General features: G+C 46.4%; 1 protein-coding gene across 1 annotated transcript in view; it reads left to right on the top strand.

The window, feature by feature from the left end:
* The first annotated feature begins 3,601 nt into the window (after nt 1-3,601).
* The window catches only part of LOC119386967 (ecdysone oxidase), a 22,053-nt gene continuing 4,605 nt past the window's right edge, over nt 3,602-21,049 (top strand). The window contains exons 1-4 of the mRNA XM_037654262.2: nt 3,602-3,728; nt 8,929-9,096; nt 11,207-11,354; nt 12,088-12,251. Coding sequence (XP_037510190.1) covers nt 8,953-9,096; nt 11,207-11,354; nt 12,088-12,251 — 456 coding nt within the window. The 5' untranslated portion in view covers nt 3,602-3,728; nt 8,929-8,952. The remainder of the gene's footprint in view (nt 3,729-8,928; nt 9,097-11,206; nt 11,355-12,087; nt 12,252-21,049) is intronic.

Below are 21,049 nucleotides of genomic sequence, written 5' to 3' on the forward strand. Positions count from 1 at the left end.
TTCATATCTAACGCAAAAAAAAAGGACGAAGGACCAGGAAGAAACACAGACAAGCGCTGTCCTTCGTCCTTTTTTGCGCTGTTAGTAACATTATGGATCACCAACTTGCCCAACGAGTCGTTCTCTTTCATCTCTGTAAGTTTATATAGAAACACACTTCTGTTGTCAGTTTATTTTGCGACGATTCCATTTCAAAAAGTTATACACGAACGTGTTAATATCGGCACGGCGGCCTCACACGTCAGTTAGGTGGACCTGTTTTCGAAATGCTGTCGCAGTTGGTTTTCAGAGCTTTCCTTAGAGACTGATCCAAACGCAAATTCTGATTAGCAATATTTAATTATCATATTGAAAGCTCGCGTTGATGTATAATTAAATGTATCGCGGGCAGAAGTCCGAAATTAAGAAATAGATATCAAGCTACCTATCAAGTCGATTTTAGAAGCATTCCAAAACTAGTTTACGTTTCTGTTGCATTTAAATTACAAAGATATGGTTATTTAGGTGTTTTCTTTTCTTTTTGTATGGTCTCACGTTACACGCAATTTGCAAAGTTTTTCATGTAAGCTGACTAAGAAGCAGAAGTGTGTTTAACAACGCTTTATTCGCCTTTGTGACTCCTATCAGTTCAACATATTTCAAAAGCGACGCCATGGACACAAGTTCAGTGCAGAAAGGTAACACGTTTCCTGCGTAAAGCTAAGGAAGAACACCAGTGAGGCGAGTAACTTAATTCAGCAAGCGTACGGTGGTGAAATATTAAATATCCAGTAGACGAGTATTTGAATAACACCAAGGCTTCCTGCAGAATGCAAAGCCGCGGTGCAAGACCATCTCGCAGGTGCCCCGCCCCGCCTGTCAACGTAAGGTCACATGCCGCTGCAAAGGCCTGTACAACGTACGCGGCTGATAGTGCATCTGAGAAGACCTGTAATCAAAACATATTAACTCTTATAATTGTAAGAAGATCAGAAATTGGGCAGGATGCTGGCGCGATATCTTAAGCAATGATTTCCAGAAACAAACACAAAAATTACACCATCTCTCGCTAAAGGGGACCATGAGGCGATGCGAAGCCGGAGCACTTGCACGATCGCGTTCCGTTGGCGTTCGTTGGGCATGCTACCGAAATCGTGTCGTGGAACGCGAAGAGGAACACTACACGCGTCGTGTCTTCCCTCTAGCCTAGAAGTTAATTCTCACAGAGCGAGCGGGGAACGCGGTCGACAAGCAAGCGAGAGGGGGCCAGCGTAGGAGAGAAGAGAGAGGGGGAGGGGACGCGCATGCGCTGGCGCTCATCACGGCGCTGCGCAGGAGAGAATTTCGGCATGTCGAGCCCGCGTTTTAGAGGGGTCAACCGAAGCAAGCGCTTGACAACGCGCGCAGCGCTCAACCCGCTCGAAGGAGAGGAGACTAGAGGAGGAGAGTAGCGCATGCGCCGCGAGAGCAGAAGCGAGAACGCAGTAGAAGCGCAAGCAGGTGCTGGGAGAGAAGTGGCGAGAGTAACGCGCAGCTGCTGGAGAGAGGGAAGGAGGAGAGTTGCGCATGCGTAGTGTGAGTGCGGATGCCCACGCCGCGGGACATACGATCGAGCAAGCGATGCTTCGCATCTAAAACTGTAAGTAAAAATCATCCCTCACGCAATGACACATGAAAAGAGGGAATGCACACATACAGTTGCTGCTAAACCTTTGAAAAATGTCACAGCCAAATATTCCACACATCTCAAAGTGGCATTACAATGGACAAAAAAGTGACAGTATCGCCGCAAGAGCAAAGCAATGAAGGCCATAGCACTATATTATAATCTCATAGGAAGTAAGGGTAGCGGATAACTCTTTAGCGTCCGATCCGGCGTAAGTCAGCGAAACGCTGGCGTAAGGAGATGCGGCCGCTTCAGCGAACGAATCAACCTTACCTCACTGCAGCGACCGCATTTCCTTCCGCCATCGCTTCAACGCAAACTCAGCGGTGAAAACATAGCACGTACAGCGGCCGTGCACGTACACAGGTATGAGCCACCTGCTGATTCCTATCACGACCGGACGCGCGCGACCACGCACGGCATCTAATAGTACGCATGGGCCTTTCTCGCGAAGAATGGCGCGTTTCCACTCCGCTTGAGCCTCGGTCGTCGGCTGCCTTCGCACGCTTTCACTCGCACGTAGAACATACGACGGGCGGGGCAATGTTATCGCCCTTAGACTTTATACAGAACGTTGCGCTGAGGCAGACGGTGAAAACGTCCCTGGAGTGTTCATATAACTGCTATCGCAATTAAATCCAGTGGTAGCCGTATGGACCTAAAGTGAAGAGACATATCGGGAATGGTGAAGTCGTGGTTCACCCCACATCTATAAAAGTGAAGTTACAACCATCCAATTCAATGACTACGCTGTTCGCATTTCTCAACGTTGTATAGAATGTAGACAACGATTATTTGGCCAAATCAGAAAAAAAAATAAAATGAAGTTTCTACGCTGAGGTCCTCGAACTTGTGGCCCTAAAGATTCTGCGGTGTCAATCCTGCACTCTTATTCAGGTCCTGGCTAAATGCTGGCTATATCCAGGAAACCAGGCGAAGATTGTTTGGTTTCCTGGCTATATCTAGCACTTTAAGCCGGACCTGTGATATGTGATCTAGTTCGAATACTTTGAATAGTAAAATTGCAGTGCGAATTGAATCAAATAGTAAACACTGTTCAAAAAATATTTGAAAGTTTGAATATTCGCACACCCCTAAAAGAAACACTTGTCCATGTGTTACTGTGATTTGATGTATTAGCAGCACAGACAAATGGACAAGGAAAAGCTATTTAGGTTCTCTGAAGCTTAGAAAGTGAGCGAACTTTTTTGTTGGCTATGCGGAACATAGTGACCAAAATGTTTGGAAACTCAGAGGACAGGCAAATAGGCTGTCCTACAAATACTGGTAATCTTGCGTACATCTAATTTTTTGCTCACTGGTTTAGCTGCCCACGCCGCCACCAGATTTCCTGCAACACAAGTTTTTCAACACTATCACGTTAAGATTTCCAGAATGTGTCATTGCCATAACTGGGTTGATGCGGACTGTGAGACCACATTTCTTGTCGCATGTCAAGGTGAGGTGCCCCACTGCTCGATCAGTCCATGAATATTTGTCTAAACACCAGAGGCGTAGCCAGAAATTTTTTTCTGGGGGGGGGGGGGGGGGGGGGGTTCAACCATCCGTTTTGTATGTTCGTGCGGGCGTTGTGTGCGTGTATATATACACATGCAAAATGGAAAAATGGAACCCCCCCCCCCTGGCTACGCCCCTGCTAAACACCATGTTGCTGCTGTACAAACATCTTCCTTAGCTTTTGCTCAACCTGTATCCATGCATTTTGTTCTTTCTAGTGAAACTGCCGATGACAGGGAAGCGTAATAAAATGTGCCAGCAATCCAGCATTTCCCGAAATACCAGCATTTTTGCCGATCATTTCCTTGATTATGTGTATCTTTATTACTTAAAAAAAATATTCTAGAGTGCACGCGGCATCTTAGCACAAAATAAATTTTAAGAAAAAAATGTTGCAGTAACTTGATGACTTACATCGGCCAACGTCGTTTTGCATCCAGGCTGCTCTCGTGCACAAACCAACGCGGCAAGTGGGGAGCGGTATAGTTCGAGCAAGGCCTTCATCCAGCCCATAGTCGGGACAAGGAAAAACTTGCACGTGGCATTATTCAGCCAAGTCACAAAGGTACGCATGGACAGCCAGTCACAACGAGTAGTTCGTAGAACAATGTTGTTGAACTTAGTCAAGCGGCTAGTCGCTTTTTTTCTCACCCCCTCCATCAACACTGCATTGGTGGGAATAAATTATTATTATTATTATTATTATTATTATTATTATTATTATTATTATTATTATTATTATTATTATTATTATTATTAACCCCTGCGGCCTGTTACCTCCACACTCATTGGCGCCACATGACTGCGTGGCATCCTGAATATAAAATACCAAACTAAATTATCTTATCATTGGATTATTCGATACCGAGGATGTGAGAGTGTGTATATGTTTCGTAGGAATTTCGAAGGAACGTCGCCGCACATTGCATTTGACGCAGGCCACCCTCTTTTTGGGTTCGCACTTTCTAAAAACAACTGGGTTTAGGACCATGTCTAAACGAGTGAAGAACGCAGGAAAGAAAGAAAGAAAGAAAAATAAAGAAAGAAAGAGGAAAAGAAAGAAAGAAAGAAAGAAAGAAAGAAAGAAAGAAAGAAAGAAAGAAAGAAAGAAAGAAAGAAAGAAAGAAAGAAAGAAAGAAAGAAAGAAAGAAAGAAAGAAAGAAAGAAAGAAAGAAAAAGCGCGATTTGCTGCGAGAAAACAAAACGCTGAACATTGGCGAATTCAACGACGCCGTAGTAATAATACAAATTCGTAACGTTAGTTCATTGCCAAGAGTAGCAGAGAAGGAGTCTCCATCCGGCGGCGCACATAGAAACTACCGTCGGAATTTGAGGTGGGTCTTAATCTCAAGTATCGCACCAATGCACGCATCAGCCACTTGATACTGCGAGGCACCTAGCTTCTGTCGAGATGTCTCTGGTATCGAGGATGTTTCCTTTTAACACGACACGACAGTGCTTCATGCCGAGGTCCACCAAGAATACAGTGACGTATTTCCGTCATGGAAATGACGTCGAAAAAAATGCACATGATCAGATGGCAAAAACATTACACCATTTCCCGCTAAAGGGGACCATAGGCGATGCGAAGCCGGAGCACTTGCACGATCGCGTTCCGTTGGCGTTCGTTGGGCATGCTACCGACCTCGCGTCGTGGAACGCGAAGAGGAACGCTACGCGCGTCTTGTCTTCTCTCTAGCCTGGCCGTTAATTCTCACAGGGCGAGCGGGGAACGCGGTCGACAGGCGCGCGAGAGGGGGGCGTAGGAGAGGAGAGAGAGGGAGAGGGGACGCGCATGCGCTGCTGCTCATCGCGGCGTTGCGCAGGAGATAATTTCGGCATGTCTACCCCGCGTTTCAGAGGAAGAGTGGAGAGGGGGAGGGGAAAGGGGAAGTGGATAGGGGGGATGGGGAGAGAAGAAGGGGAGAGGGGAGGGAGAGAGCGAGGGGAGGAAAGGGGAGAGGGGGACCAGAGAGGAGGTGTGTGTTGCGGGTATGCGCATGCGCAGTAAGGGTGGTCACGCCGCACACCAACACCACCCACCGGTTTGAACTCCGCTATAAGATGCTTCGCATCTAAAAACTTGAAGAAAAGAAGTTTCATCAAAGGGGTCAAGCCCACGACCTATCGGTCCGTGACAACAGATACCGGGTACGCTATCCACTGCGCCAAGGTCACACACTCTGGAGGCTTTACTAACGCGTCTTTTATATCTCACACTTTCCACTCACAGTGCTCTTTGTCGGCGGGGTGGTGTCACTGTCTGGGAGCGATAAAGTGAAGTAATGCATTATGACCGTGGCCTCCGCAATTAGCTCCAGCAACGCGTCGTTGCTACGCGTCCGTCCCATTCGGCTCGTTTCCAATAGAAGTGCAATTTTGTGAACGCCTCAACACTCCGCGAGGTGGCGACCTTAGCCCAAGCCTAGGCCTCACTCGTAGCTCCGTCCATATTAAAAATAGGCCTGCGACGCATAGAGTTTCCTACAGTACTTACTAGAGGTAACTCTGGCGCTAGTGTCTATGGGGGCTGCAACGCCTGACGCTTCAGCCAGCATGGGAATGATGGGTAGTACACAAACTTGTCTAAACTTCGTTCTTTCGGCTCCGTTTGGCTACGCGTCGCCTGCATCCGCTTTGTCGCAAAACAAAGTTCAGCAGAAGTCAGCAATTCCACTTCACCACTTTAACTTTTTTAGGCTCACCAAATCAAACCTGGTCACGAAGTTCACAACGGTCTATTCTTTTATCCGAAACGAACGCCAAAACACAGCAATAAACAAAGCCACAAGTACGTTTGAAGCCGCAAGCACGAAGACTGGGCAAATTTGTGTACTACCCATCATTCCCATGGTACCTGAACGATCGCAGCGCCAGAGTCCCCTCTAGTTAATTTTAGGAAACTCTATGCTGCGACTCACGCCTGCCTCGCCTGGCTGTGACACCGCGTTCCCCACGTACGCTCGCCCCAAGAAAAATCGCGGCCGGGTCACAGGGTAGACATGACGCGCGTTGCGTTTCCCTCTAGTCCCGCTTTTTAACATACGGTGGGATGGCGACCTTAGCCCACATTCAGGGTCCAATCAGCGACGCTCTTCTGGTTGGCACACCGCTTTCTCTTATTGCGCTCTCACCGTTAACTACTAAAGCTATCACAAAGGTTTGTTTAATCATTAATGATGGACGTTAGTCGTCGGTATGGAGATGTGCTACCAAGTGCCAGCGTGGGTGCATCCACTTAAACGGTGCTATTGGCTGCGAGATCGACCTATAGGTGGCAGCAGCGTCGCCGCGTTAGTGTGGAGAGGCGGTCGGAGGCGCGTATACAAATGCACACAGCGGCGCTTCGTTGTGAGCAATTTGAGCCGATTGTCGGCGAATAAAATGCGTTGATTGCTGCTTACTGGTAATATAGACACTCCTTATTGTTGAATTGATGCACGAAGATCATCCAACGTTCCTATTACTAGTGAGAGAAGCGCAATCTGAAGATGAAAGGGATGCTCGCCCTGGATGACAGTATGCGCTTACGCACTATATATATATATATATATATATATATATATATATATTATATATATATATATATATATATATATATATATATATATATATATATATAGGTTTCGAAAGAATGTTGCTGGCTATTGGTTTAATTATATGAAAGAAAACTAGTCACAGTGAAAAACATAACATTTATTCTGAGCTTTCGGCCGGGGACCGGCCTTTATCAAAGAATGCATTCGTACATGGCGTACGGGTTTAAGTACAGATTTTGTCAATACATAGATGTAGACACACCATCGTGATTAGTTGGACTATGACATGGGAGGGGCCAGAACAACAACAATAACAGCAAACAAATCCCAGGGAGAGAGCGACACGCATACAAGGTGACACACACAGCATTGCACTCTGTGAAGAGTAGAGTATAGGCGGGGTCAGAACATACACAATATAAATAACAAACAGCGAAACGAACCTACGTGTGTGGTTCGGAACGAGAGGCGGAGGGGAAAAAAAGAATATATATATATATATATATATATATATATATATATATATATATATATATATATATATATATATATATACGTATATAGTTGTATTCTCTGTACGTGTTTAGCTTGTGTTCTGTGTACTACGCACTGCTGTAGCACGACTGAACTACTCAAGTGTTTACTTCTTGTTCATTTGTATACCAGCCCATATTCCTGTGCAATGAGTTCAATAGCACTGTTCACGCGAATACGCATACGCAGGTAAGAGTTTAGCACAGAGCTTTCATCGATTGATTGCGTGCACGACAGTGATGCAACAAAGGTCCGGTTATTTTGTGTAATAAGTGTCTTTTTTTTTTTTCAAAATAATAATAATGTCCGCTGCCTTCCATCAATTTATAACAACTCCACACAAACGTTCAAGACAATGTGAAAAAAAAAGGATGAGGTTTTGCGTGAAATTATACGACATAAATGTAAGGCACGCCGTCGGGCTAAGAACACGGGTGGTTCTGCATAAATTTCGCCGCAAGTTCAAATTGCACGCGGCAACACCGTTTTATCACTGCCGTGTCATTCCATTGTCTGCTTTTTTTTTAGAGACAGTTTGAGTACCGTAGTCTCAGACTTCACTCGATAGAAATATTTCGCTGTAGCGGGACCGCGACCGTAGAATAAAAGGACATCTTAAGCACAACTACAGCTCATCATGAACTACAGTGCCGCAGTTATACACCTAACAACAACGCGAAAGTGCATGAGCCTCGTTTTTGTTTACCACGGAGTCGCTAAAACGCTGCATTCAAACACAATTTAATGCTCCTCATGTTTGGGACTATTCCAAGCGCACTTTACGATGTCCTTGAACCAGAAAGCGGCATCAGCACTGAAATGATTCTGGCGAACGAAGGGTACGACACCAATACACAGCCCTCTCGAAAGTCGCACTCACTGATCTTATTACAATGCACATGCAGCCGAGCAAGCCCATTTGCTTCTGTACACAATGTTAGGTATACGTACGAGCAGTTAAAATCGCGCTAACATAACAGAACAAACCGCCCTTTGAGAATGTGCAGGACGTACGCGCACGTGCAAACACGACGTGGCTAGCAGACGACGGAGGAAGCAATCCACACTCGGCGCGCTTCAGCCAGTAACCGCCAGGCGGCGACTCCGCTCGATCTCGCGGCCAATAGCTGCCAAACACCAACAGGCATTGTGCAAGCTCTCTTATGTCAATGTACAGTAAACATTCAACTACTTCTGTAAAGCCGCGTACGTTTTACTTTCGTGTTATACCGATTTCCTATGACGGAGGGATCAACCATGTTTCTTTTTTGTTGTTCTTTAAGTCTGTAGGCAAATAACGCGCTACGCCTACGAAGACCCCCCCTCATCTTCATAGGCGGAGGTGGGGGTGAGACATGTTTTTAGACTTGTTATACCCTGCCAGCTTTCTCGCGAACTTGTGCCACTCGGATGCGCATGGAAAGAAAATCGTCCAGAATAGCAAAGGAAAGAGCAGTAGAATCAAAGTTATGTTATTTATTGCACGAAATAGCACCCGGTCCGCGAAAGCTCTGCAGGACTACCAATAAAGTTGTTACCAAGCAATAGGGCCTTCACAAGCGCTATACAGATGTCGTTTTGAACGTTTTACACGTCAAAATTCTTCCCTGGAATCGGAGCTACCGCTACTCAGTTAGCGTTCGAAATATTAAGTGAGGTCACGCCCCACTGGTTACTATTGCCCAAACGCAGGTGAACTTCGAAGGAAGCAAGGCCATGGGGGTATCCTTCACAAGGTACGGCGAGTCGCAGAATGTGTCGGCAGAACGAGAAGTGATACTGTCAGCGGGAACCGTGGGATCAGCTCAACTCCTGTTGCTCTCCGGGGTGGGTCCCAGGGAGCAGCTGGAGAGATTACAGGTAAGACGAATCCCGCTTGTTGCGAACTACACGCAATAATCCCCAGCCACACGTGCCATTTTTTGCATGTGGAGGTTAGCAATAACTTGCAGCCACACATGCCTTACTTTTCGCTGTCTCTACCAGGCTGCCTGCCACGCTCTCCTGTCACGGGGCGAGGAAGTCTCTCATTTGTTCTGGCATTTCTGCTGGACTGATGTAAAGGGTGGCCAGCGCGATGTTCACGTTCCCCGCTTGACTCGCACAACGCACGCACGTCCACACAAAGTTAGGATGAGCCCTGCCTCTCTGTTGTCTGGCAGTGACAAGTTCACCGGGCTGGTGAGGGGGTCGCGGACCTCAGATGAGGAAGCGTGGCCAGTGTATCGCGTTTCTTTTCTTTTCGCTGCCGTCATTCTCTTTGCTTTACCCCGCACGACCGGTGCCGCGTAGTAGTCGTTTGCGTCTGGAACCCATTAGGGAGCGTGAAACAGCGTCGTTGGAGAGGCGAGACGTGAAAGAAGCGCCATCTTTCTTTCCCGCCGCTGCTGTGAATGCGCGGAGGCGCGCGCGTCCGAGACCCCAGCTACCCACGGAAAGCCATTTAAACAGAGCAAAGAAAGATTCGCTTTGAACAAGGATATAATTAAACTATACCATGTCCTGAACATCGCGTCATTCAGAGAGAGAGCGAGAACATTTATTAGAAAAAGGCAGAGAGTTCGGCCTGAGCTTGTGCGCTGTGGCCTGCTACTCTGCACAGGGGAAAAGAGAAATGAGGAAAAAGAGTGACGAAGATGGTGACGGGAACAGAGGCGATGCGTATGTACAATAACCCCGTAACAATGGTTTTCTAATAGGGTAGTAGTGTCCAGTGCAATACTCTTCAGAAAGTCTATAATGCCCTCGTAGCAGTTGCTGAGTCTGTCTGCTCGGACACTACAGATAATAGGCTAGTTTCTCTGAGAGTTTTCACACCAATGCCTGTCAACGTTGAAGCCAGCGTCTTCCGTTGGGACACGTATAGAGGGCAGTCGCACATTAGATGTGTTAGTCTAATCCACGTGGCAGTGGTCACAGCTCGGGCTGTCCGCACGGACGAGAAGGTGCGCGTAGCGCCCACTGAAGGCGACGGCCAGGCGAATCCTGTGTAGCGAAACGTCCTATGCAGCGAAACGTCATCTGGGGGTCTCTTTCCCGCAGACTCCTATACCGATTGTTTGTGCTAGACCATTAAGTTGTTGTGCCCTTCCAAATAACTGAAGGTGCACAACACGTCAGTTCGCGAGCATGGAAGTTTTACGTGGACGGCGCCGTTATCCACTGCCGCTTTTGCTGCAGCATCAGCTAGAGCGTTGCCTGTCAAGCCACAGTGTCCAGGCATCTATTGGAAGATAATCGAGTGACCATTTTGTTGAATATCGAATGCTTGCATGATTTCTGAAGCCAATATGTAATATTGTCCTCCTAGTGAGCAAGAGTCAAAGTCAATGGATTGCAGCTTTACATTTCTGATAGGCAGTCCATAATGTCTACGTTGATGTCGCCGACTAGTATAAAGGGTTTGTGCTTGTAGGTGTTTTATATTTTTTGTCACAATTATGATTGATGTTCGTCTATTGTAAACATTTTTTATTCACATACACACATATGTTTCAACGGTTTTCTATACGCCATGACAACGGACAGTGAGAGTCGACGACAAAGCTAGGTTCTAAGGTCTACAATGTCTACATTGAAGTCGCCGACTAGTATAAACGGTTTGTGCTTGTTGTTTTATATTGTTCTGTCATAATTATGATTGATATTAGTCTATTGTTAAGCCTATTGTTGAAACCACGCATCTCCACGAAGTGAATCATGACGAGTGGACGAGTAGGTACGTAAGCACGGACAGGGACGCCAGATGGACGGACATGCCTCAGCCATAATTAAGATGCTTCGCGCCTAAAGCAAGTAGCAGTGAGAGCAGCATGCGAATGGCCCGAACGATTATTCCGAACGATAATCCTGCGAAAGGACAAGAGAACGAATGAAAAACAGAGGCAGCTGATGAGGAAGAGCCTTATAGATGCTAAATAAAGCAGTTGGGTCGCTGATCGCGCTCTCTTTGCTGCTACGGCAAACGCAGATTCCTGTGGTTGCTGACCTTCCAGTCGGACACAACCTACAGGACCACGTGGTACTACAGATGGCCCCTCCAGTAAGCATGGACGAGAACGCTGGTATTCCGCCTTACGGCCTCAAAGATATCCAGCGGTATGACTGGAATAAAACTGGTAAGACCAGCCAAATATATAAACCTTCACTATCTACAGTGTTTCACTGTTCAGTGTATTTTTTTCTTTTTGACTCATACGGTGCCATGTGGGAAAAACGTTTAGTGTTTCATACACTTAGCTAGCTCGCGAGTTTCGGCAAAATAATTTATGTGTGATGTCATAACAAGGGTAGCATACAGAACATGATAGAATAACCCAATTACTCATATGCTGCCACCTCCTTGCCACGCTGGTAAATTCAGGAGTCAGTGCAGATATGACGTAGTCCGAAGGTTGCAGGTTCGGTTCCTGCTGGCGGCAAGTTGTCTTTTCGCCCACTTTACTTTGCTCACATCTGTATCACAATTACTACAATACACTTGTAACAGTAAAATGATCGTTCCATATAGATTCCTTGGCTTCATTATCTGCTGGTTTTCACTAAGGTTGTGTCAAACAAAGGTACGAGCCCTCAAATTTGCCTTCGTTCATGGTCCCGTTTCAGCACTTCTTCCCAAATAATTTCGCCTCTCTCAAGTACAATTCTGACGCACACATAACTCTTAATAATTCTCGTTAAAAACGTCACGGCAGATTGACTTAATAAAATACTGAATCTAGATGCCCGTAAAACAGGGAGGCATCAAGAAAGACGAACCACTTGCGCGATGTACGCGAGTACCAAAGTCAAAAACTTGGTTTCTGTGCGCGGTTTTACTCAGTTCTGCTTTCTGCCCACTGTTTCCGGAAGGCACAATCTCGATACCGTCGGGCACCGAGTTCATTCAGTTCCTGCACACCGCCGACAACGCAACGGACGCTGACATACCCGACGTCGAAATTGCCCCGATCTCAACTTCGCCAGCCAGTCAGCTTTTCAAAGCGTTGATGGTCGAGCTGGGCCTGATGCCAGAGGTAAGATTGGTATAATAAATACGCGCGAATACAGAGAACGAGAGGAAGAGAGAGAGATAGAAAAAGGACATGGGAAAGACACGTTGTTTAGCCAGAAGGAAAAATCCTGTATGCAACCTTACACTAGGGAAGAAGGGAGGGAGATGTTTAGAGGTGAGAGAGAAGAAATTAAGATTCTGTGCAGTGACACTAGTGCTAAGGACCGTCCAGTGAACTTAGTCGCAAAAACCGATCTACAACTTTTTAAACGGAATTTTTGCCCTGCTTCATTGCTTCAAAAGTTGGTTAATTAATCCTTCCTACTTGATCAATTAATCAGAACAGAAAAATAGAATGACTTACTTCATGCAACAGTCAGCAGCAGCCTGTATTTGGTCGTGTCGTCATAGAGTGCGTCGGCATATTTTAAAATTTTTGCTAGAGGTAGCTGAGACACCCGGTTACAGTGCACAGAATGTCGTACACACTACTTCCGGTCGCAGCATAAGTATTCCAAAGAATATCAGTGAAGTGACAGAGGAGCGAGCCAAAGCACCTTGACATAATGATATCGTGGTTATGGTGCCTAAAAACCACATCAATTATTGTTTTAGGAACGAATGTTGCTCGCAGGTAGTATCCGCTGTGGCTTCCGTGTACCAGACATATATGAACCAGTTTTGCCCAGTTGATACATGTGCCCGACCCCCAGCCCGCTTGTGAGACCACCTAAAGCCATGCTGCTGTTTTACCTTTCTTTTTTCATTTTTCTTTTGACCATCAGAACTCTTCAGGCACGCATAGAAGTAATTCATGGCATGCCGACGATGCAGCTAAGAATGCTCACGAAAATGGCGTGATGGAATCTATCCCACTATCAAGAAGCGACGCAGCAGCAAAGATTAATACGCTTGCGCATGATGTCGCAAGGTCTATGTGGAACACGCGCGGTTTTCGCCACACCCGTCTTCACCGCCTGGATCCATGCCTACGACTCAGTATTCCATCTGGCCTGCCCCGATCCGAGACGACCCTTCTCTGCCGCATGTGGCTTGGGGTGTCTTTTACGAACGCCTTTGCGTGCCGCATCGGAATGACAGACAGCGCTGCATGCGACCATTGCGGCAATGACGAAACCATTGAACACATTTTATGTCAGTGCCCTCGGTACAACTCTGAGAGACAGTCCCTCTCAGCAATGTTTGCTCGCCTCGACGACCAGCCGCTTTCTGAGCAGTCAATCTTGGAATGTCGGAAAGATCGAGCTCCACGCCAGAAAGCAACGAAGGCGCTGATGAAGTTTCTGCGAGCGACCCGCCTCGTTGAACGATTGTGACACTCCTGTGTGTGTGTGCGTTTGTGCTTCCCTCCCTCCCTATCCCATCCCTCTCTTTCTTACTTTTCTGTCTCCCCTTACCCCTTCCCCAGTGCAGGGTAGCAAACCAGATATGTTTTCTGGTTAACCTCCCTGCCTTTCCGCATTACATTTCTCTCTCTCTCTCTCTCTCTCATGGCTTTCACATTTACCGCCATTAATGTCATCGTCGTTTCATCCTCATCCTTGACATCAATCATCCTCGCCTTTTTTTTTCGCAAGGGGCGTGCAACGTTATAGTCAGGTCTGACGTCACAGATTCGCTAAAACCTGCGCAGTAGCACGCGCTTCACGTTACCAGATTCTTTAGCACCATCTTCAATGCTGCGTACCCGAGTTTCAACACGGTGCCACCAAGCCGGATTTCAACCACCCATCTTTCGAATATCATTTCACTGTTGGTGCAGGCTTTTGACGGCATAATCGGACCAACAGACGGGGAGGCTCGGCTTTCGTGCCGTTGCCATCCTCAACCGGCCAATGTCAAGGGGCTCCATCACGCTTCGCTCTGCCGACCCTGACGATCACCCGGATATCGACCCGAGAATTCTAGAGCACCCTGATGACGTCCGGAGGGCCGCTGAAGGTAAATATAAACATGCATCGCTGCCACCAGGCAGCGTGCTTACATCCGCACGCCCCTCTCTGGACAGCACGGCGAGATAGTCTAGGCATTGTTGAAGGGCTTAGAAAGAGCGAAGGCCGGATATAATGATTACAGGAAATAAAACGAGGACGGCATAGATCGTAAGTGGCGTTGAGACATGCATTGAAGAGCCTAAGACAAACCGACAGGAACAGCGGGGTAATCCAACGTAGCTGATGAGAACCTACCGAACATTTATGCTGGATTCATTTTTCGCTGTTATTCCTGGTTGGGATAAAATGGGGTCACGACAAAAAAATGCACCTTCGTACTTCAGTCTTGCTTACAATTAATAAACATGTAAAGAACACAGACAACCACAATGGTAACAAGTCTTGTTAAACGCAAAAACCTGCTCGGGTAAAAAAAAATCACAGCATATCCACGGAGTGAATGATGATGACTGGGCGAAGCTGCAGAGGTTCATCGGTAAACCGTGAATCTTCCGTGAATTCTGCCCAGTACATCATCACCGACGTGAGATCGGGCGCGTTTATACTAAAGGTTCGATGAGAGTTATGACGACTTGCAGCTCACTTTAATTTTACATGTACGCTGTGAATTTTTCATTGTTTAGAAAACCATTGCTTTAGAAACATCTGGCGTCTTTCGTTAAGCAGCTGGCGTCTTTTCCTTTTGCTTTAGAAACATCTGGCGTCTTTCGTTTTGCTTTTAGAAAACATCTGGCGTCTTTCGTTGGTTTATTTCATCAATCAACGGCGTTTTTGAACAAAATTTTTATTGTTTAATTACGCACAGGAGAAATCTCACCAGGCACTACCTTGGAGGTAAACAATGGCTGCTAATGGGAATGAGAGACAGAAGATCAGCTTTTAGCTAACACTTACACTTCTACTTCTACTAACGTTGCCTACTGGAACATGCCAATGGCTGCTAATGGGAATGAGAGACAGAATTCGGCTTTTAGTTAACGCGCACGCTGCGAATTTTTTATTGTTCAACAACGCACAGGAAAATCTCCCACCGGCACCACCTTGGAGGTCAAGATCTGGTACTAGCGTTACGACTGGTTACGCACTACGAGGGACGAACGGGTGCCGCTTTAAGGAGCTTCGCCCCTAAAACCCTCCCAGAATCAAAACAGAATGTCATATATGTGGATGTCAGGCCGTCACGGTGGTATAGCGGTTACGCGTGCTCGGCTTGTAATCGGAAAGACGTGCGGATTCGATCCCGGCCGCGGCGGTAGCATATCGGTGGAGGCGAAGTGCTTCACGTCCGTGTGCTCAGATTTAAGTGCATGTTAAAGAACCCCAGGTGGTCGTAATTTCCGGAGTCCTCGCTATCCGTGCCTAATTAATTACCATGTCGTGGTTTTGCCACGTAATGAAGGAAACAGCAAGGTTGAAGACAGGGAGGTTAACCAGAAAGGCGTCTGGTTGATTACCCTACGCTGGGGGAAAGGAGAAGTAGAAAAATGAGAGAAAAAGAGGGAGAGGGAAAAACCCCTAGAATTATTATATACATGTGGATGACACCCTAAGCATATTATGCCGCCGCAATGCTCGGCCCTTTGCACGTTTACCGCTTAGACTGCGTGCACACAAACATACAAAAGAGGGAACCAAACTTAACCAGCGAAATACACCGCCAATAATTCTGACGTGAGCCTTCTAAACTGATAACGTATTCGGCCTATTGGATGAAATAACAGAGCACACTCACCACATACTTCCCTTCGGTGTTTTTTAGGCTTTTTTTTAATTATCTTGGGACATTTCCCCTAAAATAAAAAAAATGATTGATTGATTGATTGATTGATTGATTGATTGATTGATTGATTGAGATTGATTGATTGAGATTGATTGATTGATTGATTGTGATTGATTGATTGATTGATTGATTGATTGATTGATTGATTGATTGATTGATTGATTGATTGATTGATTGATTGATTGATTGATTGATTGATTCTAAACTGGCTTAAGCCCATTGTACCTCCTGGTGGAGAGGGTTAGCCCACCTTTCCTTTTAGTTATTTTTGCCACACAGAAGGAGAAAAAGGCGGGTGCATACACTACGGAAATGATGCTAGGAAAGTGACGTACCGCATCGATTGCGGGACTCGATGTTATTCGACAATCGACGGGTTGCATACATATATACATGAGTTGCAAGGAGATTGACGCACATGTATGCGACGTACTGCAGGAGAGCGGAAGAAGAAATAGCGTGAGCCTTGGCGCTTATCGCAGGCACGAGGAAGTTCATCGACCAGGTGCTGGGCACGGAAGCCATGCAGAGCATCGGTGCCAAGCCTTGGAACGTCACCTTCGCACCATGCGCTGAAGCGGGATCGTTGTGGAGCCAGGGTTACATCGAGTGCCTGTTCCGGCACGCCGCACACACTATGTGGCACTTGTGCTGCACAGTGGCCATGGGGACGCACTCGGAAGCTGTCCTAGACGAACGGCTGCGGTAAGTAACAGATCACGAAAAAAAAAGTCCATACTGAACTTTTCCCTCAAAACGAACTGTCCAACGTATGCCAAGCGCTATTACAGTCGGCGTGGCTGCGTTCTTTTTGCAGTACGATTACGAGAACACACACAGCGTGTTCTCTTTGCAACGTTGCGTACATCAATTTTTTTTTCGCCCTCTTTTTTTCTCACGTGTAGCGTCTTAACTGTGTATTTTCGATGGTGTTTGAATTCAAGTTGGGAGAAGTCAACAGGGGTTCTTTTTTGACAAGGAATTCTTGACGGACTCCTTTTACAGTGCTATATACGCATTTTGATAAAATTGTAGTAAACAATTTTGCCACGCCCGTGTGCCTATTGTGTCTAACTGCCACGCGGAGCTGACAACCTCGGTTCACAGTGAACGTATTTTTCTCGGCTACATTCCTTCTTATCACGCACATAAGTCATGTTATCCAGGTTGCATAACGGTTAATTTCTTGGTGTACATAACATGACGCTGGGTACGCGCAACGAATACAGAGTAAAGGCTGCTCAATGCGCTGGTGTGTATGAGCGTATGTGCACATGTGTGTACGTGCATCTTGGGCTCCCCACAACACCCACGAAGGGTAGACATATGCAGCTCGCTTGGTTCCAAGCTTGCATTAAATCAGCTATTTTTCTGTAGGGTTCCAATCAATAGAATCTTCGTAGCGTAACCTACAGCGTTTACACCCGCCTTACCGACCAATACGTCGATATCAATTTCAGTGCCGCCAGCCCTTTGCTGTAGAAATCACAATAACTTTCGATTTAGTGGTAACAGTTAAAAAACACTTCTCCGCGTAGCTCGATGCGCAGAAAGAAGCATGCAGTCTCTCCGGAGGGATCGTATTCACAAAAACATCCCAAGCTAGATTTGATCGCCAGTGAAACTTTCAACAGTCTGACGGCGGACATCTAATTAATGAAGCCGGCTGGCCAATAGCAACGATCGTTTACAAACTGAGAGCTTTGTGCACTGGACCCTCGGGCTGTAAATGGTAAACGTGACTGCCGCCCCACCCCGCCCCGCCTGAGAACAAACAAAAACGTAATCATAACGCTCGTAAGGCGTGGGCGGGCAAATTATTCATTCGCCAAGTTCCTCTAGCATGCTCTCATGCATGAGGTCTGCAGAATGTTTCCTCAGTGAGAGCACTACACGCGAGCTACAGCTTTCTTACATTTCGCCCACTACGGAAGGCAGCCGACATGGCGGCCGCCGAAAATCAAGTCCGCGACCTCGTGCTTTGCAACAAGCAGAGTAACTACTATTAAATAATCAACGCGGTGATCCAATTTCATCATAGGATAATGTAACAGGGTTATATATGAAGATGTAGGGTATACTTTTCAGTGCTTCGCAATGATGCGCACCATTTAAGTACGACTGTGCGATCGTGAACTTCCTTTGCACGCAGGGTCCGAGGCAACGTGACGAACCTGCGAGTGGCCGACGTCTCCGTGATGCCCGACATTGTGAGCGGTCACACACACGCACCGCCATGATGATCGGCAGCAGGCGGCGGCCATGATCATAGAAGACTACGGAGGACAACGATAAAATGATGCTTGCATTATTATAGCTTCACACTTCACACTCATTCTTTTACGTGCCACGTTTTGCGAAGTTACGCTTTACTGTATACCCATCGCTCTAAGACGCAGCTTGTAATAAAAAGAAAGCAATATTTCCCGCTGATGTGTACAAACTCTCGTCTGTTGTCATTATTGTCGATCGTTGACTGACTACGTATATAGTAAGCTTTCTCCACTTTGTCGCCGTACACTTTCCAAGTTTCATCTCAACGTGGTTCAACATGGAAGAAAATGCACGATACATCAGTACACAGCGCGTCCCTATTTAAAAACTCACAAAATCCCTTATGCATTCACCTAAGACGACTCGAAGGCGAAAGCCCCCTTCTTCTTCTGCTCAGTGGATGCATATTTATCCTCAACCGACCCCCTCCGAAAGGCTTCTGCACCTAAACGTGGTTTCGCACTGCCTCCAGGAACGGAGGCGTTGCAAGCTTTCTGCACGTCCCTTATTTTGCATGGCCTCCGTGATCGGCCCACCTTTGACTAAGCTACGATGTCATGTGGCGTCATGGTTAGGTTACAAATTCCGGCAACCTGCGACGTCACGATGACGTCCTTATCGGTAAAGTGAATCGCCTTGCGATCTGACGCCGCCGCAGCATTAACGCAGCAGTGTTCTGAAAGTTTATGTTCAGACACGAAATAATCTAGTTCACACACTGTTTAACGAAATAAAACCGCGACTCAAGCATCAATAACGTAAATCTTATATACACAAGCGCATTTTCAGCTCCTATAACAACTGGGTGTGTGTCCTATTTAGATATGAGCGATAACGAGACTTCTGCTGCCATTAAGAGCTAATTGATACATCGTAATCCATTTAGCGCTCCATTTATCTCCGTTAGAATTATCGTTATATATCGGGCGGCAGGAACGGGTGTTCACATAGTGCCGTGTATACTTGAAAAACATACAACAAGCAAACAAAGTAGAGGGAATGTTTTTATTTCTTCGATGACGTCTTTTTATCAGCATCCAAAAATCTTTTTTTGAGGCAAAACCTGAAAAACAAAGCCTGTACTGATGTAAGTAGGCAGAAAAGCTATATAAAAAAATAACAATCAAGACTGAATGTACGCGACAATATTAATAATATTGAAAATGAAAACTCAATGAACCGTTACGGCGTTTCTGTGAGGTGTGAGAACTGAGAACAGAAAGTACTTACAAAAGTACAAATGTGAATTATAAACTACCCGAGATTTACCTAGCTAACTTGAAGAGCCCCATAAGGCAATTATAGGGAACACTATACACCACCTTACATACAAATCACACGAAAGTCACAGATTCATTACGCTACGCCCATTAAGCCCTTAAAGCAAGCCCTTTAACACCACTCTGATTGATCAACTGCTTCGCACACACAGAACTTTACTTATGAAAATTCGCTGCAAAGATTTTAACATGACTTAATTCTGATATTTTACGCACTAGAGCCCCATCCTATACTGAGGTATACAACTTAGCGGGTCGTACCACCGAAGATTAAATTTAAGGTGCTCATAAGTATCATGTCATATATACTCGGGGACAACTTTCTGTGGCAATGAAGGGAAAGCTACGGGGCGCAACGTCTGCGCATGTACTGCCACGGCCGCTGGATGAAAAAGCATCCAGCGGCCGTGGTACTGCTACGCGAAGTAGTCCGGTTTGGCGCGCGTCTCGTAACGCCGTGGAAAGTGATGGCTAGCGTTGCATCCATCAAGGTACGAGTAAAAGGCGCGACTTTTCACGCACGCAAAAACGCAAGTGACAACGTATAAAGTAAAGAAATACAAATATCTCGCTTGTGTGCGCTGCGTTCCGTCTCAAAAAGCTACATGTAGAAATGAATGAGTATTTTATATATCTCCGCAGAAAATACGGGCGCTATTGTGGGACTACATTCATTAGCGGTAGGATACGTGGAATGCGGCTCTGTAGCTTTCCCTTCATTGCCACAGATAGTTTGTCCCGACTATAGTGTTTTCGCATCGCGCCGACATTACCTCTTTACTCGAGTTAAGAAAAGCGCGCAACAGACAGTCAGGTATTAGCAGTATTCATGTACTCTGGTTCTGATCTTTTTAGGATGCGACTTTCGCTGTAGCAATACCTTAGCGGCCGATTGCGCAGCGCAGCCACAGCGCAATGCGCGTGTGCACATGTGAACACACACACGCGCGCGTGAGATAGAGTGAGATGGCGCGCGCACACATTATGATTGTTATGATTACGAAGTTTCTCTTGTTTTCGTTTTTTCGTAATACGCGCTACTTTCTCTCTGTATGTGCCCCTTTTTCATACAAGGATAAAACAACATATATTTGTTCACTAGATATGATATGCACGAAGGCAGTTGTCAGAAATATGTCGACCCTCGCCTGCGGTTAAACCAGCAAGTTTTTCTCGAGCACAGCCCTTGCGCAAGCATGGCGTGAACACACACGACGACGCCCGTATCGCTTAATACTCTCATCCTTTCTCACTTTTATTTCTCTCTCCGCTGCGGCCCTCAAGCGACGCCGGCGCAGGAAAGGTCTGCCCGTCTTCGTCCAAACGTGCGCCAGAGCGCGATAACGGACTAGCAGTATAAATATACGCCCACTAAACTCTGACGAGGGGCTTCTTTCTTTTTTTTGTTTTTTTTCCGCCGCGGACAAGGCGCAAACATGGATCTGAACTCGACGGTGCACGCACCGTGAACAGCGTTCCTGCGGCCCAGCCCGCCTTAGCCCTGCTCTAC

This window comes from Rhipicephalus sanguineus, chromosome 3, assembly GCF_013339695.2.
Source record: "Rhipicephalus sanguineus isolate Rsan-2018 chromosome 3, BIME_Rsan_1.4, whole genome shotgun sequence".
Taxonomy (NCBI): Eukaryota; Metazoa; Arthropoda; class Arachnida; order Ixodida; family Ixodidae; genus Rhipicephalus; species Rhipicephalus sanguineus.